Consider the following 16,677-nt stretch of genomic DNA (forward strand, 5'->3'; position numbering starts at 1 on the left):
ATCCCAGTGGAGGGTGTTGAGCACATAGCTTATTCACTGCAAGTGCTGAACAACTGTCATCTTGTTAATTTTGTCTTTGAACTACAGTCAAGTGACATTGCATTTGAGTGTTGTTACTGAAAACCACTGTTGTACATGCTAGTTAATGCTAATATAGCCATGAGCATATACAATACAGATGATGATTTTGTAATATTATTAAACATCTTCACCATCAGAAATGAAAGTTGAATAACTTGTGGTCATTCCCATAACAATCCATGGAACACACAGGTTTGTGAATTTGTATATAGCTGGCTAATATTAGACATTATTTCAATATTCTCTAAGTGTATCTACCTAAATATTGACTGTGAAATATTGAGTGTTCTAGTTGTATGTCTGTGTTATTTTTGGCCATTTTTTATTATGTCTTCCCAGCTGGAAATAGTACAGGGATGCTGTAATTTTAAACCACCATCTCTGCTATAGAAGTTCCCATATTGATCCCCTTTTGACACCATTTTCTATTACCGGCTAATGTAAACAGGAAGTTAAAGGACAAAATAAGGAAGAGTTGAGTCTTGAAAATGGGCAGGGCTGAATAAGATGAATAAGACCCTCTCTGTCACAAGAGAAAAGTCATAAGTTAATTTCACATTGACTAGCACAAGAGAAATTCAACCCTTCCTGATCCTCGCCATAGAAGAGGGAGGTCCCAAACAAAGTTAATTTCCCTGAAAAGGAGAGGAGTCAGCACTGAAGTATCAGACACAACTGGGCAGGCAGACAGCTGGGCAAAAGGCACTGCACACCTTGCACAAAGTAAGTTCTCAGTACCTCTTTTATAGCAGAGGTTATCGCATGATAATGCATAGAAAATATTTCACCTTATGGCGGAAGGCATAATGAAATATGATTACTAATGGTGAAGGACTGTGCTGCAAATTATAACTTACTCACATATGAGAATTTCTTGAACTAGTAGAATCCACCATGCAAATTTGAGTCCCTGTCATCCTTTTGTAACTACTGTGCATTCTGCACTTTATACATGACAAGAGCATTAATTAATTTCAACAAAGAAATTTCCTCTGAAGTACAAATAAGTAATTTGCTGTTTCTGACCATTTCTGAAATGTGTTGAGTGTGTGTGCATGGAACAGTTTGGTTTTGTTCTAAATGAAGACTCATGTTAGGAAAAGATACATTTGAGACAGTTAGCAAATAAACTGGTCATGATAGTTTATTTTAATTAAATTAATGTGCTATTATTAATTTCAGCTTATAGTGATACTTTAAATTCAGTGTGGTGTTCTTTTATAGTAGGAATGCCAGAGGAAAGCTATTGGGATGACATTTAAATGATTATATTCAACAGTGCATGCAATGACTAAAGATTGCTATATTACATTTCTAACCATCAACACACCTATGGTGTTTCAATTTCATTAGTGAGCACAATTAAGACCACTGAAGCCATTTATCAAATTATATCTGTTTGAAGGTTATAATAGACACTACTGTTTTAGAGAGGTGTATTTTGGAATGGAAATGGAAAAACAAAAATTGTGTCGCTGTGTTTTGTCAGTTTTTTTGTTTGTTTTGGGTTTTTTTTGTTGTTTATTTGGGGTGTTTTTTTTGACATGTCAAGAAACATATTAAAACATGCAGATCCAAGTGAGTAAGCTTATACCCTGTAAAAAAGTAAGGGCTCCAAGCAAAGTGTTCGAGGAATGTATGAGAAGTAATGTTTAAGTCATAAAACCTGAGCAGCCCAGTGCCACTAGTCAGATCTTTGGACCTTAGGTCCTCAAGCCCCTGGGCTTATGTATAAATCAATCTCCACCTCTAGGCATTGCTATTTCTCATCTCCCACAGGAACAGATACGTTTACAAAAAGATATACAGGGATCCTGTACACTGGTTTAAAACATCTTTAGTATTCTTCCCTCTTCTCAGATGAATACCCCATTTCATTCCTAATTTGTGGTACATTTTAGAACAGACTTGTTAGGAATAGTGGTGATCAGTAAATCATAGTGTTTGCAACCTAAAAACAAGCATACAATGCAACATTAGATTAACCTGGGTGTTTTGCAGGTTGTGACATACACCTGCAAAGTAAACAAGGATTAACTGGCAGGTTTGCAGTGTGCTAAGACCTTAGCATCTCCCATAAACTTTATTAAAACCTCTATTCTAAACCTTGATTTCTAATCCTGACTCCATTATTAGCATTTTATAGAGAATAACTAATTCTAGAAGTCTATACTAAATATTCAATTAGAGAGGTCTTTTGTATTAAGGGCAAGCTGTGGGAATCACAAAGAACTTGTGTCAAATCCTCCTCTGACTGACTGTTTTATGAGATATGTGACCTATCCCAGGCAAGGACAGGCAGAGTCATTTGACTCAGTAAGCTAAGTGCATGTATAGTTTTATGCAAGCATACAAATTCCTCCAATTATTGATTTTTTTGTCACCCATTAACAGCCAGGAAAAGTGATCAAAATTTCATTATATTATTACAGACACACAAAAATTACATATGTTTGCAATATTAAGATTGTGCTGTTTTAAAAAAATTCTGGTTTTCAAGGTCAACATCAATAAAAAATTACTTCTACATGCTTTATTTGATTACTACAATAAATATTAAATGTGTTGTATTTATTTTTGGGCAAGAGACTTTATCACATGACCAAAAACAAGAGAACAAGAACTCTCTCATGACACATTTAAACAGAGCCACATATATACAGAGCCACAGGTACACAAAGAGTACTTCAGATGCTCCCCCTTAAACTCTTCCTATTACAAGGCAGGGAGGTGCAATGCCCCATTTTTAAGTCCCAATCACATACCCTCACCACATCATTCCATTTAATAGAGACTACGGCAAGAGCAGGTTTATTCAAAGTGTGTCAGCATTACATTCCTGCTGAAGACATAATGCCTAAATCCTGAGGCTGCAGCAAGGAGTAAATGACACCACTGCCAACTTGGTCCACACTGCAGTAAGAATTATGCTACAGATGGAATTTCTTACTCTTGCTGGGAAAATCTGACAGGAGACTTATCAAGTTGTCACACTCCAAACTCACTGCCTTAGGGAATAAAATTCAATGTAGTGAAATTGTCTATGCCCTAGATGTTTTAAATGATCTAGATATTAACAAAACAAGCACCGTGTTTCCTCTCTAGTACAACCTACAAGAGACAAATTTGGTCAAAGCAACTTTTCTTCTTTCTTTTTTTTTAACACCTCTAACACATGGTCTGTAGACACGGGGCAGCTATACACTCACCAACCATTTTTAGAAACCTTTAACTGTTGTTTAAGACTGTAGGACATGTTGTAGGTATACAGTTAAGAAACTACTATGGTTACAGTTTATGGTAACTCTCTTTATAAGTGGTCAGTTTCTAAGAACATTAACAAATCTGTTTGGATTTTATTTATTTAATTTGGTAACTGACTTTTCTCAACTCAGCAGTGACAGTGAAACTCTATAACACTGCTCTGCCTGATACATCATTATCGGTGCAATACTCACTACCATGTCAGAAGCATTGCTGTGCTAAAGATATTCCCCCACCCAAATACTATATACTCAACAGTGACCCTGTGGTCAAAAATTGACTACTGAAGAGAAGATGGCTAATAAACTGTGCATGGAATGATATAGACTGCGGTCTATATTTGTATAGTCCATAAAGTGTACCTATAATACAGGTTTAGCTAATAAACCATCCAGTGAACACAAGATAAATGGGTCTAAATAAATGGTAAGTGATGGTGATTAGGTGCCAATGTAAATCTGAAATTATATAAGCCTGTTTCATTTGCTATATACCAAAGAACAACAGGAAATAAATCAATTTAGTCCATAGTATGTGCATCATAAGGAATTGACCAAAACTATGATCTAACAGGAATCCAATTGTCTGAGTTCGTAGTGATATGATGAAAGTTTTTAAGTCAAAAGAAGAGGAGCCCACAGCTCCTGGGCAGGGTAGGTATCATTTTTAGTGAATCTATATGCAATATTGCATAGCCCCCATATTGCATAGTTCTAAGGTCACACAAAGTTTTTATTTTATTTTTGCAGTTTCCATCAAAAAGAGATCCAGAGTTCCAGGTGTAATGATCACTCAATTTGTAGAGGGAATTCCTCCAGGAAAGAGCCACCCAGACTTCTCACGTAAACCCATTGCCCTCACTATCCAAGAAGGTAGAGTGCTAGATCTCAGTAAGATTTACCATCAATGGGTGAATAAAATTTAGTACAATCCTGCAAAACACTGCTGACATTGTTAATCCATTTTTCAAAAGGGAAATTAGCTGTTTTCAAAGCCATCGTCACTGGAGATCCAACACCAACTATAAGATGGATTCGAAGCAATGGTGATACTTCTGATAAAGAAAAATACATCACTGTGTATAATCAAGTTACAGGAGAACATCAGTTACAGGTATCATATCTGTATGGTTAAAACTAGTGCTACAGTCTTGATTTCTTCTTTCTTTTTTTTTTTTGCATAAGTTTCAATTAATATTTTGTTCACTAGATGCCTAATGTGGCTGTAGACCAGGCAGACACCTATAAGTGCTTGGCTGAGAATGAGCTTGGATTTGCTACTGTCACTGCAGCACTAAATGTGATTGAGAGTGAGTAGAGTTAATTTCCTTGTTTCTTTGCACTTTCAGTATATTATTCTTTGAAGATTTTTAGATGTTTGATGCTTGGTCATTTTAACAGTTGAAATTAAAATCATGGCAGGTTGAGTTCATATTTTTTCTTGATATATTATTGGTAAAATACGATTAGGCCATGATATAACTATAAATGGTAAAATTTCCTCATTATAGTTGGATTCAACAAGAGTAAAGCATTGCAAGAGGCACGAAGAGGTATGTCTTGCATTTTATTATTTTTAACCAAAAAGTAAACAAGAAAAAACATAAGACACCATGACTGATATTACTTTTTAAAAATTATTTCTTCACTAGCACAACGTGAACATCCAGCAGATTTTAAAAAGACCCTTAAAACTCGGTAAGACATTTAGACATGTAACTCCAAACATAGTTGAAATATGATCAGTCATAGAGCTTAATAATAAAGTATGTATACATGGTTACTCTTATGATAATTCAGACTTGAAACTGTAAACTAAGACTTTGGTTGCATCTGTTGTTTTAATGTTTTCATAGAGCTGATCGTCCAAAAAATGAAAGAAAAGATGGAGAAGTTGATGAAAAATTTTGGGAGTTACTGTTGAGTGCAGATAGGAAAGATTATGAGCGCATCTGTGCTGAATATGGAGTGACTGACTTTCGATGGATGCTGAAGAAACTGAATGAGAAGAAAAGAGAAATTGAAGAGCAACAGGCACAGGTAGAATGATAGTTAAAGGACATCTGCATGTAAAGTGTACTACATAAAGATAGCAGTCTGGAACATAACAGTCATTAATTACATTTCTGCTATTTCTGCTAATAAATGTAAATTTGTAAATAGCTAACTTTTAAACTTTTCTTTCTTCCAACAGTACATTGACTACTTAGGCAACTTGAAACACATTGAGATGAAAAGTCCTGCATGTGCGCAGTTCGAATTTGAGATTGATCTCAAGGATCCTAATGCAAGAATCTTCCTCTATAAAGTAAGACTTCATTTCTTTGAAAATTTGTTCTCACACATCTAAAATTGAAAACAAGAAGCAAAGTAGTATTATTTAAATATTATTTTTTGGTGATATAGGATGGCAATATGATTCCATTCAGCTCTGATACAGATGAGAAGCACAGTCTCCATCAAATTGGCAGAAGGTTAATATTTAGTGTGAATGGCCTGACTCAAGATGATGCTGGACTGTACCAAGTAGATATTGAAGGAGTCAATGTATTCTCTACTGACTTCAAAAGTAAGGCTAGTGAAGAAATCATTTAAAATTTCAATAAAACAATTTTAAAAACTATGGTTTGGCTTGATTTTTTCCCCACTGTGTCTGACCTATTTTACATGTTTATAGTTCCAGTGGTGGATTTCCTGGTGAAGATTCAGGAAGTAAAGGCAATTGAACGAGAGGATGCAGTCTTTGAATGTGTTCTGTCTGCTCCATTTGCAAAGATCACATGGATGGGAAAGAGTACGCCCTTGGTGCAAGGCAAAAAGTATGGCATTACAGTGTCTGAGGACATGTTAATCCACAGACTGCTTGTGAAGGACTGCATGAAGGTGGACACTGGCATCTATGCTGCGGTAGCTGGAATTAAGTCATGTAATGCTTGGCTGATTGTAGAAGGTAAATTTAGAATTTAGCCATTTTCTAAATCAGTATCAACCACCAAACCTCTTCAATGAATTAATAAAGAATGTAATGCATGTTTGAACAAAATGATATATATCTTCACCAGCACATTGATTAGAAAGACCACATTTTGATCCATATAATATTCTTGGCACTCAAACTCTTCACACTTGTTTCTAACCTGAATAGATAGCTGAATTTTTAATTGTTGCAAATATATAATTCAGTTCAGATGAGCTCCATTAGTAGAGTATATTCTATTTTTGTAGAGTTCAATAAGATTGAACTGATTATGTGTCTTATAATCTATGTCCCCAATGTCACTGAGTACAATTTTAAATTGAGGGGTGTGGTCTTGCTGGAAGTTTTCCATTCAGTCACTAGCATATTAACATGTCTATATGCAACTGCCCTTGGAACAGCTGACAATAACCCAAACAACCATGGAAAGAAAGCAGCACGCAAAACAACTCAGGCAGGAGGGAGTGGCGATGACTTGTCAAAGGTCGCAGCTCAGCAGCAAGCCAAGCTACAAAAGGCAAGAGAGGAGAAGACGGAGATGCTGAAACAACATCAGGCCAAACAGGCTGTAGTGCCTCAAGCCTATGAGCATGAGCCTATGACTAAACCTCCAACTGGGCCTCAAACCAAGCCTCTAGCTCAAACTTCATGCAGGCTTCCAGTTAAGCCTCCAACCATGCTTCCAGCTGAGTCTTCATCCAAACCTCCAAGCACACCTCCAGCTGAACATCCATCCAAGTCTCCAAGCACACCTCCAACCAAGCCTCCAACCATGCCTCCAGGTGAATCTCCATCCAAGACTCCAGCTATGCCTCCAGCTGAGTCTCTTCCCAAACCTCCAACCACACTTCCAGTTGAAACTCTATCCAAGCTTCCAACCATACCTTCAGCTGAACCTCTATCCAAGCCTCCACCCACACCTCCAGCTGAACCTCTATCCAAGCCTCCAACCACACCTCCAGCTGAACCTCCATCCAAGCATCCAACCCAGCCTCCAACCACACCTCCAGCTGAACCTCCATGCAAGCCTCCAACTACACCTACAGCTGAACCTCCAGTCAAACCTCCAGTCACTTCCCCAGATGAATCCAAAGACCAAATTAAGCCAAATGACAAGCCTATACCCAAGTCTCTCTGTGAAGGTGTGAATGAAAAAACTCTAGAAGAGCTAGAAAAGGAAGACAAAAATATGGAGAAAGAGGAACCAGAGCCAGAGAATAGGTATCATGGATATGGACAGACTACTCCAGAGTCACTCAGTGAAGTCGTAGAGAGAAAGAAGAACGTGAGGACAGGGCCCTTGGTGCCTAACAGTATAATTGGTGAGTCATTTGCAGTACAGTGTTACATATAAAGTAACATTTGGCAGATTGTTGATTAATTAGTGGTGACTGGCATCAAAATCCAATTTTTGAGTATTTCCAGTCACTAGGTAAAAAAAGCTACAAAATATGTCCTGAATATACAGTACACAAGCCATGAACTGTATATACATTAAAATGTGAAAATTTAGATGTCACTATATTAACCCATGGATCTTGCACAGACTTTTGTATGTTTTCCAAAAGGTAGTATAGATATAAAGCATTAAGTATATAAATGTAGATTTAAATCATATATTATAGGTGTGAACAATAGAGATACATTGATCTGACACAATCAGTCTAGGCATGGTTATTGTAATTCCCATGCTGAGAAAAGAGATAGACCACCCTTTCAGATAATGGGTGTGCATTACTTTTCCAGCCCCAGGAGTTCACTTCACTTGTGGGTTACAAGATGTCAGAGCCATTATGGGTCAGACAGCTGAAATGGTGTGCAAGCTAAGCAGCACAAACTGTAATGGAGTGTGGTATAAGGATGGAAAAGAAGTGAGTGCTCCCACATATTCCAGTCATGCAGGCCATAAGCCAACTGCAATCATGCTAAATATTTTCTGCTGTGTGTAACAGGCTACTCATTGGTTATTATATTACTATGCAGAATTAGCCCTAATAGTATGCCTGGACTCATTAAGGTGTATACTGTAGACAACAGATGGAGTAACTGAGAAATGTTTTGCCAGTAATCCCTCTATTAAACTGTCTGTGCAGTTAAAGTCCATTGATGACTTGAAGATCATCAAAGATGGGGCTTTTCACAAACTGTTGATTAGCAATTGTAAGGAGGACGACAATGGGAAGTATCGCTTTGAAGCAGATGGGCATAAAACAGAGGCCATACTTATTGTGGAAGGTAATTTAATTAATTTAAGGTCACTTAAGGTCATTTAGGACAGTAATTTAATTAATTCTATTTTAGAATACATTTTAAACCTACAATAAAAAGATAAATAATGAGCAGTATTAAGCCAATGGTATTATTATAAAAAGTTTAAGAACGATTCAGAAGAGTTTTTATGTATGTATACCCAGATCCTCCAAAGATAAATAAAGATGATCTGACTAAATTCTCTGAGCCTGTGATTATCAAGGTTGGCCAGAATGCCACCTTCAGTCTGAGTTTTGTGGGTAAGGAGCCAGTAAAGATTCACTGGTACAACAAGGCTGAGGAGCTGTTTAACGGCACCAACATTAAGATTGAGAAGTCGTCCAGCCACAGCAGTCTGCTCCTAACCAAGTGCCAGCGCAAAGACACTGGAGAGATCAAGCTCAAGCTAAAGAATGAATTCGGGACTACCGAGGCTTTCTCCAGTCTGATTGTTTTAGGTCAGTAATGTTGAAACCTAGTGTATGTGGTTATACTGTTTTAATTGCCCCAGTGTTCTTGACAAAGTCCTTTTTTAGTATTTGGATTAAAAAATGTTAATTGAGCAAATGTTTTCTTAGACACATGACATAAACGGGGAATGCAAAGAAGAAAAACTAGTATGTTTTTGGGTTTTTTGTTTTTGTTTTTGTTTTTTCAAATATAGACAAACCTACCCATCCAGTGGGGCCTACGGAGGTGATTGAAGCATCATCATCCTGTGTGGAATTCAAATGGCGGCCTCCAAAAGATGATGGAGGCTCTTCTGTGACTCAGTACAATCTGGAACGGCAACAGCTGGGACGAAACACCTGGAAGAAGATTGGGAATATCCCAGGTGAAGCTCACTATAAGGACACAGATGTGGACCACGGCAGGAAATACTGCTACCGCATTAGGGCCATAACTGCAGAAGGCATCAGTGATGTGTTCGAGACAGATGACATACAGGCTGGCACTAAAGGTGAGACTGCTTACATAAATCACAAATTTGACTGGTTATTATGTCTCGTGATAGAAGTAATTCTGTCAGCAGTGTTTTCCTATACATTGATTCAAAGTTATTCTATTTAACAATCTAGCCATTGAATATCACAGCAATATGAAATTTACTGTTTACTTCTGCTTTTAAAACAATTTATTGATGATTTGATTATTTGAATAAAGTGTAGTGGATCAGAGAAAAACTGCTTTGCAACACTGAGCTGACCACATCTCACATGAATACAAATCTCATATTATCTCATGTTAATTAACTAACTCACACTAATCTCATGTTCATTACCTATTAAAAAAGGTTCATTTTTAATGCCCTAGTCCAGTTGGCTATGGCCCCCGAGTGAGCCGCAGTGGCACTGCTAGGGGGGCATTGGCCAAAGGTTAATTTTTTTCTGTTTTACCATGTAAAAATCCTTCCTATATACAGAAATTTCATCAAATAATTACAGATGTGAGAGATATGTAAATTATTTGCAAAAATTAAACATTATATTTAGGTCGAGCTCAATGATTGGTCTGGCATAGTACAGTCACAAGACTGACAAAGCTAGCTGGTGGATCAGCAGCTAGTTACGTTAATTGGTGTCTAAGTAAAACATTTATATCCTCTTGTATAAGGATGGGTAAACATCATGGATAAATGGTTAAAAACAGGATCTTCCACAGTGAAAAATCTGATACGGTACATTAATTGTTGTGCTCCATTTTTTTAGACTTTAAATGATTGATTACATTTTCATGTGCGCCGTGGAACGTTTTGTGGTGGGTTATGTGGCCCCAAGTTGCAAAAGGGTGGGAACCCCTGCTGTAGTCCAAGTCTAATTCATTTGTAGGTTTTAATATACTTTAGCTTGTAATAAATCCTACACATTTGCAATCATATTTTGAGTCATGATTCAAGAGAATTTATATTCATCTGAATGTGTTATAGCATATCCTGGTCCACCATCCACACCCAAAGTTGACAGTGCTTTCAAGGAATGCATAAATTTGTCATGGGCCCCTCCCACCAAAACTGGAGGAACCAGCATTGTGGGCTACAATCTGGAGAAACGCAAGAGGGGTAGCAACCTTTGGAGCCAAGTAAACCCTCCTGATGAGCCAATCAGAGGTTGAATGCTTGCATGTTTAATTTTGATTTGTAGGCTACAGAGATTTTAAGCTATTCATTAGTTGTCATTTGATCTCTGCTAAAGTGATGCACACTGCCAAAGTGTCAACTGAAAGAGTAATTAATAGCTGACCACTACTATTACTAGACTTATAGAAGGTGCCAGGTAGTTATGAGACAATACTGACTGATTTATACTAGTTTTGTTTACTAATTATCTTACTTTAATTTTAGGATGAATAAAAAATGAGTCCTGAATGTAAAATGATGTACAATGTTGTATATTGTTTTAAAGGTTTTACCCATTTAAAATGTTAGAAGAACTAAATTAAAATTTCAATTAATGCATCATATTTTTTATAGTATTTAGATTTAGATTTTTAACTACTGCTAAGTTACTCTTTGCTTGTGCCTCCAGCCAAGAAGTATGGAGTGAAAGATGTTGTGGAAGGAATAGAATATGAATTCCGTGTTTCAGCCATTAACTTCTCTGGTGTTGGAGATCCAAGTTCACCCACTGAATTTGTGATAGCCAGAGACCCAAAGAGTAATAAAAATGACACACATATATACATGCATGCACATGCAGGTTGTTAAATGCACATAGAATACATTGTCATAATATTATTGTCCAACTATAATAATTGTATGTTTCTGCAGAGCCCCCAGCTAAAGTGATTGACCTGAAAGTGTTAGACTCAACCTATTCTTCCTTGTCCCTGAGCTGGAGTAAACCAAAGGTAGAAAAAGGAGTGCAGGATGAAGCAAAAGGATATTTTGTGGAACTAAGGCCAGCAGAGAACACAGAATGGACTCACTGCAACTCCAATGCAATTATCTCAACTTCCTTTACAATCCTTGGCCTTAAGTCCATGGCCATGTACTGGGTAAGAGTGATTGCAACAAATGAGGGCGGAAATGGTGAACCCCGGGATCTGGATAACTATGTCATTGCCATGCCACCACCAGGTAAGATACCGTGGGATTTTACAGTAAAAACCTTTATTAAATCAATTTAAACATTTATTTAATCATTTACATCTTTTTTTTTAACTAGACAACTGCCAGTATTATTCCACAAAATAATCATAGATTCTTGAATCATGGGTATACTTGCATTATGATTAAACTATTATACTGTAATTTTTGTATATTATGCAAAAGTAATTGATGCCTATTCAGTAATAGTAACACAGTAACCTATCTTTTTAAATATCATTCATTTCTAGTGAGACCAAATTTCCTTGATCGAAAATTGAAGAGCTTTATGGTGGTGAGAGCTGGAAATTCTGCTCGAGTCAACATCACTTTTGAAGTATGGCAAAATAATCAAAAGTTTGATTGCACACAATGTTGAGAGTGAATATGCCTTCAATGAAGCATTTACTTTCAAATGGCAGGCATCACCTATGGCAAACATAATCTGGGTCAAGGATGGAATACCTATGAATAAACGTGTAACTGTGAGCAACACAGAGGGCACATCTCAGCTCCTGATTCCATCCGCGGAGCGCTGTGATAGTGGAATCTACACCATCACAGTCAAGAACATTGTTGGCCAGGAGACCTTCAGTACTGAGATAAGAGTCACAGGTAGTATAGCAAAATAAGTACACCATATAAACAAAAAAATGCTCAAGTTTAATACCAGAAGAAAACCTAAGAATGAAAAAAAGAGATGTGCATGGATTTTTAAAAATCCTATAGTGGGATGGTGTATTTCCTCATTATGTTTAGAATTATTTCCCAAAATCAAGAAAGATCCAGGAACATGCCTAATTGTACAATGATGTGCATGCAAAGAAATTACATGACTGACAAGGCAGGCGGAAGTTAAAGGGCCGGAATTTGAAAAGGTCTATATTTCTGGTGCATCTATAGATGATCCTAAACCTCCTGGTCCAGTGGAACTGGAGGAAAATGTCCCTGGCACACTAACTATGTCCTGGAGTCCATCACCAGATGAGAAACAAGATGACCGTCTGCATTACACAGTGGCCCAACGTGACTCAGTCAAACAGACCTGGCACACAGTGGCTGATCATCTGTTCAACAACAATTTCACAGCTGTCAACATCATGCCAGGACGAGAGTATAACTTCCGTGTGTATGCCAAGAATGACATGGGGCTCTCCCAAGCCTCCAAGTCCCCAACATGGGGGATTATCAGGAAGAAAGGTAAATATCTTCAGTATTATTACTATTCACAGGTCCTTATCTCTTTGGAGAGCAGGTGATTTAAATCTTGAATAGCATTCAAATGCCAAGATTTGTTTTTCTACATATCTCTACACATATGCTGTTACTAAAAGAGTCAAATCGAATATTCACACTTACATATACATGTTTCCCACAGAAAAGCTCACCCTTAACATTCCTGAGCCCAAGACGTGCAACTTAGACTCTGCACCAATTTTCACGGTCCCACTGAAAGCCCACATTAGCCCAGAGAAATATGAATGTTACATGAGCTGTGCTGTGAGAGGCAACCCCAGTCCCCACATTACCTGGTACCACAACAACATCAGCATCAACACCAATACCAACTACTACATCACCAATACATGTGGTGTCTGTTCCTTACTAATCCTAAGGGTGGGGTCAAAAGACAATGGAGAGTACAAAGTTGTTGCAGAAAACTCAGTAGGCCATGCTGAATGTACCACCAAGCTTACAGTCAGAGGTATGCTATGAAAACATGTTAGTAATAAAAGACTACTGTATGTGCACAGCCTAATATTTATTATTTTTACAATGATAGTTTTTTCTATAATTAATTAATTTACCTTTATATCAAAAGCTATAGTTCACTGGATCATTTTTGTTTACCCAGTCGTAGACTTTAACATAATTCTTGCCTTTTCTCTCTTTATACCATTTTTTTCTATTTTTTGTTTTTTAGAATGAAATGCTGCCTGGGAGATAGGAGATGGAGGATTTATCCGCTCTTGATTCCTTTCAATGACATTTTGTAATTTAATTCTAGTTGTAGAAATACCTGTAGTGACATACACAAATGTGCAAGCATATTAAAGCTAACTGGGGATAGTCTGGATATATAGTTCAGCCTTGACTTAGACTTGCTATAGCTGCACTCCACACTAAACTAGTGAAAGTTACAATTTAGATGCTTTAATACTTTAAACAAATTAATAAACAAAGATTAATCAAGTCAAATGTCTCATTATATGTGCATGTTAACATATCAGCATATATCCCTGGATTTTGTGTATATTTCTTGCTATTTGGGTGAAAGAATATGAGCGAAGCAAAAATAAAAATGGCATTGTTCTTACATAGCAACACATCATAGCAATCACAACACGCACAAATCACAATACATAATATGGAATAAAGTGTCCACTATTAGATATTCTGCTTCTGTGGCCCATACTGTCTGTCTCTGTTCAGGAGTAAAAGCAATGACTTTGCAATTAATTTTCCTTGCAAATGCCATGACAACCCAATAATGTGTCTTGTAAATAGTCTGCTTCAAAACATACACAACGATGTTAGTTCATGGTTCTAATAAGTATTCAAGACATCTCTAAAAAGTAAAACTGGAATAATAAAATTAAAAGTACAGCCTTCTACCTACAACTGATGTATCATGAGACAAGAATGTCAGCAAAATCACCCCTTAATTTCTACTCATTACATCAGCTTTGACCCCAGTTTATATTCTTCTATTAATAACTCCCAATATTATGCATGTGAATACAAGTTTATACAAGAGAAATGCACCCTTGTGACAGTTAGCAAAACAGCTTTGGGGTAGGCATATGGCAGAGGGATAGAGATGGACTCTTAAGACAGATAGATGGCAATCGACCAAGATAAAGATATCAATGTGCTAAAGCAGTACTTCCTAAACTGTATTCCTGGGAGGCCCTGAGAGGATCCAGAGCAAAATTTGATTTTCTTTTTAACACCTATTAGGATAAATAATTTTTGAGTTTCAATTTAAATAAAATGTCAGTGTTTACTTGAACTTCAATATAATTTTAAATCTGTAAACCCACAATCCAAATCATGACTGTATTTATGGTAAAGCACTTTTCAAGGTACAAAAGAAATGGGAAAATGTGTTCACCTTGTAGAGCTGTTAGAGCAACAGTGGTAGCAACATTAATACCAGGGGTTTGATCCAACACAATGTCATACTGAAAAATATGTAAGTAGCTCTGGATAACAGTAGGAAGAAATGTACATGTGAAAGGCTCTCTGTATAATTATTCTGCCCAAGTGAAAAACCTGCCCTTTACTAGACATAGTTCTTGAAATATTTTCATCATGCAGTTATAAACAGTTTAAAACAAAGAGCAGAGAAACATCTGAGGGCATTATATATAAAACATTATGTATCCTCCATATTTAGTTTAGTTATGAATTTATCTACGATTAAAAATCCAGTCTTCAGGGATACACTCAAATAGAGTACATAGTCTTTTTGTTGTTACCATTTCTCACAAGGCAGAAATGTATTACAATACCTGACATGATAATCCAAAATCAGCAGTAATACCATGTTTTCTAAAGAGCCGAATGACTACTACTTTCATAGTAGGCATGAATATCCTGTTAACTAAGCCAAATAAAATGGGCTACCTCAGGCCTGTCCTAAACAGCTTGTGAGCTGGTAGCCTGACAACACACACGGTGTTCCTTGATTTGCTGTGATTCCCTTTCAGTGACATAAATAACTGAACAAAAACTTTGCTACATCAAAACTACATGTGTTAGCAACATCAATCATACGACTACGTAATGTACTTGTATATGACTGAAATATCCACAAAAATATATACGATAGCTAAGACCAGTCACTGGAAACACTTAATATTACATTTTGTCTTAAAAATAATTACTACTCCTTAATACTAATACTCAGCATAAACTTATGTTCCTTTTAAAAATGATTGTAATGCCCCCCTTACCTTCTGTTCCCTCATCCATGTGGTAAGACCGCCACGTGCTGTATTTTGTGACGTGTCACCACGTGCTCCTGTGTACTCGGCCCTCACATGTTGCCATGGCCCCCTTATTAGTCTGCTACCTGTCACACCTGCCCCTTGTTCTCTCCCTAATCAGTGATGTATTTAAACTCTCTTGTCTGACGTTTGTTTGTTGGTTGGTCATTGTCTCTGTGATGTCAGCAGCAGCAGCTGCTGCAGCAGCCGCAGTTTGTTATTTGCTGTAGTTTTTGAATAAACATTGTTCTGTTTGGAGACTCGCATCTGAATCCTGCTCCTTTTTCCTAGTTGCTTGCCCATGTCACAATGATAAAATGCAGGTAACAAATACAGTAGTGTGAAAAGTGTTTGCCCCCTTCCCGATATCTTATTTTTTTGCATGTTTGTCACACTTAAATGTTTCAGATCATCAAACAAATTTAAATATTAGATAAAGATAACACAAGTAAACACAAAATGCATTTTTAATGAAGGTTTCTATTATTAAGGGGAAAAAAATCCAAACCTACATGGCCCTGTGTGAAAAAGTGAATGCCTCCCCCCCCCCCCCCCCCCCGTTAAAACATAAATTAACTGTGGTTTATCACATCTTTCGAAAGGTGAGTTCAATTTATCTAGCCACACCCAGGCCTGATTATTGCCATACCTGTTTTCAATCAAGATATCACTTAAATCAAAGTTCAAAAGTTCAAAGTCAGCTTTATTGTCATTCAGACTATACAACAAGTAGTGCACAGCTGAACGAGATTGCATTTCTCCAAACTCCGATGTGCAAATATACAATATACATAAAGGTAAGTGCACAAAAGAAGACATTAGTCAGCATAGACAAGACATATTATAAATACACAAGAAATATATAATATATATATATAGTACAAGTATATATATATATATATATATATATATATATATATATATATATATATATATATATATATTGCACATAGGAATAAAATACTGCACATTGTATATAGAAACTATTGACATTGTTCCAGTGATTATTGCACAGTGTAACTGGTATTA

The 16,677-nt window shown here is 36.7% G+C and overlaps 1 protein-coding gene across 2 annotated transcripts; it reads left to right on the plus strand.

Moving 5' to 3' along the window:
- Nucleotides 1–603: 603 nt before the first annotated feature.
- Nucleotides 604–15,865, plus strand: LOC113585571 (immunoglobulin-like and fibronectin type III domain-containing protein 1). 2 transcript variants are annotated; one of them, XM_081718476.1, is made up of 25 exons: nt 604–804; nt 3,919–3,998; nt 4,095–4,217; nt 4,319–4,458; nt 4,555–4,654; nt 4,856–4,897; nt 4,997–5,042; nt 5,201–5,384; nt 5,539–5,652; nt 5,751–5,913; nt 6,022–6,294; nt 6,723–7,643; nt 8,068–8,192; nt 8,415–8,556; nt 8,736–9,029; nt 9,236–9,532; nt 10,499–10,678; nt 11,097–11,225; nt 11,339–11,647; nt 11,908–11,993; nt 12,079–12,271; nt 12,560–12,856; nt 13,035–13,188; nt 13,273–13,361; nt 13,581–15,865. In XM_081718476.1, exons 2-25 carry the CDS (start codon nt 3,947–3,949, stop codon nt 13,583–13,585), a joined length of 4,458 nt encoding a protein of 1,485 aa, XP_081574602.1. In that variant the 5' UTR covers nt 604–804; nt 3,919–3,946; the 3' UTR covers nt 13,586–15,865. The 2 variants fall into 2 exon arrangements, with proteins under 2 accessions (XP_081574602.1, XP_026878929.2); XM_027023128.3 differs by having other exon boundaries at nt 13,035–13,361.
- Nucleotides 15,866–16,677: the final 812 nt, after the last annotated feature.

This window comes from Electrophorus electricus, chromosome 7, assembly GCF_041902795.1.
Source record: "Electrophorus electricus isolate QZ-2024a chromosome 7, ASM4190279v1, whole genome shotgun sequence".
Taxonomy (NCBI): Eukaryota; Metazoa; Chordata; class Actinopteri; order Gymnotiformes; family Gymnotidae; genus Electrophorus; species Electrophorus electricus.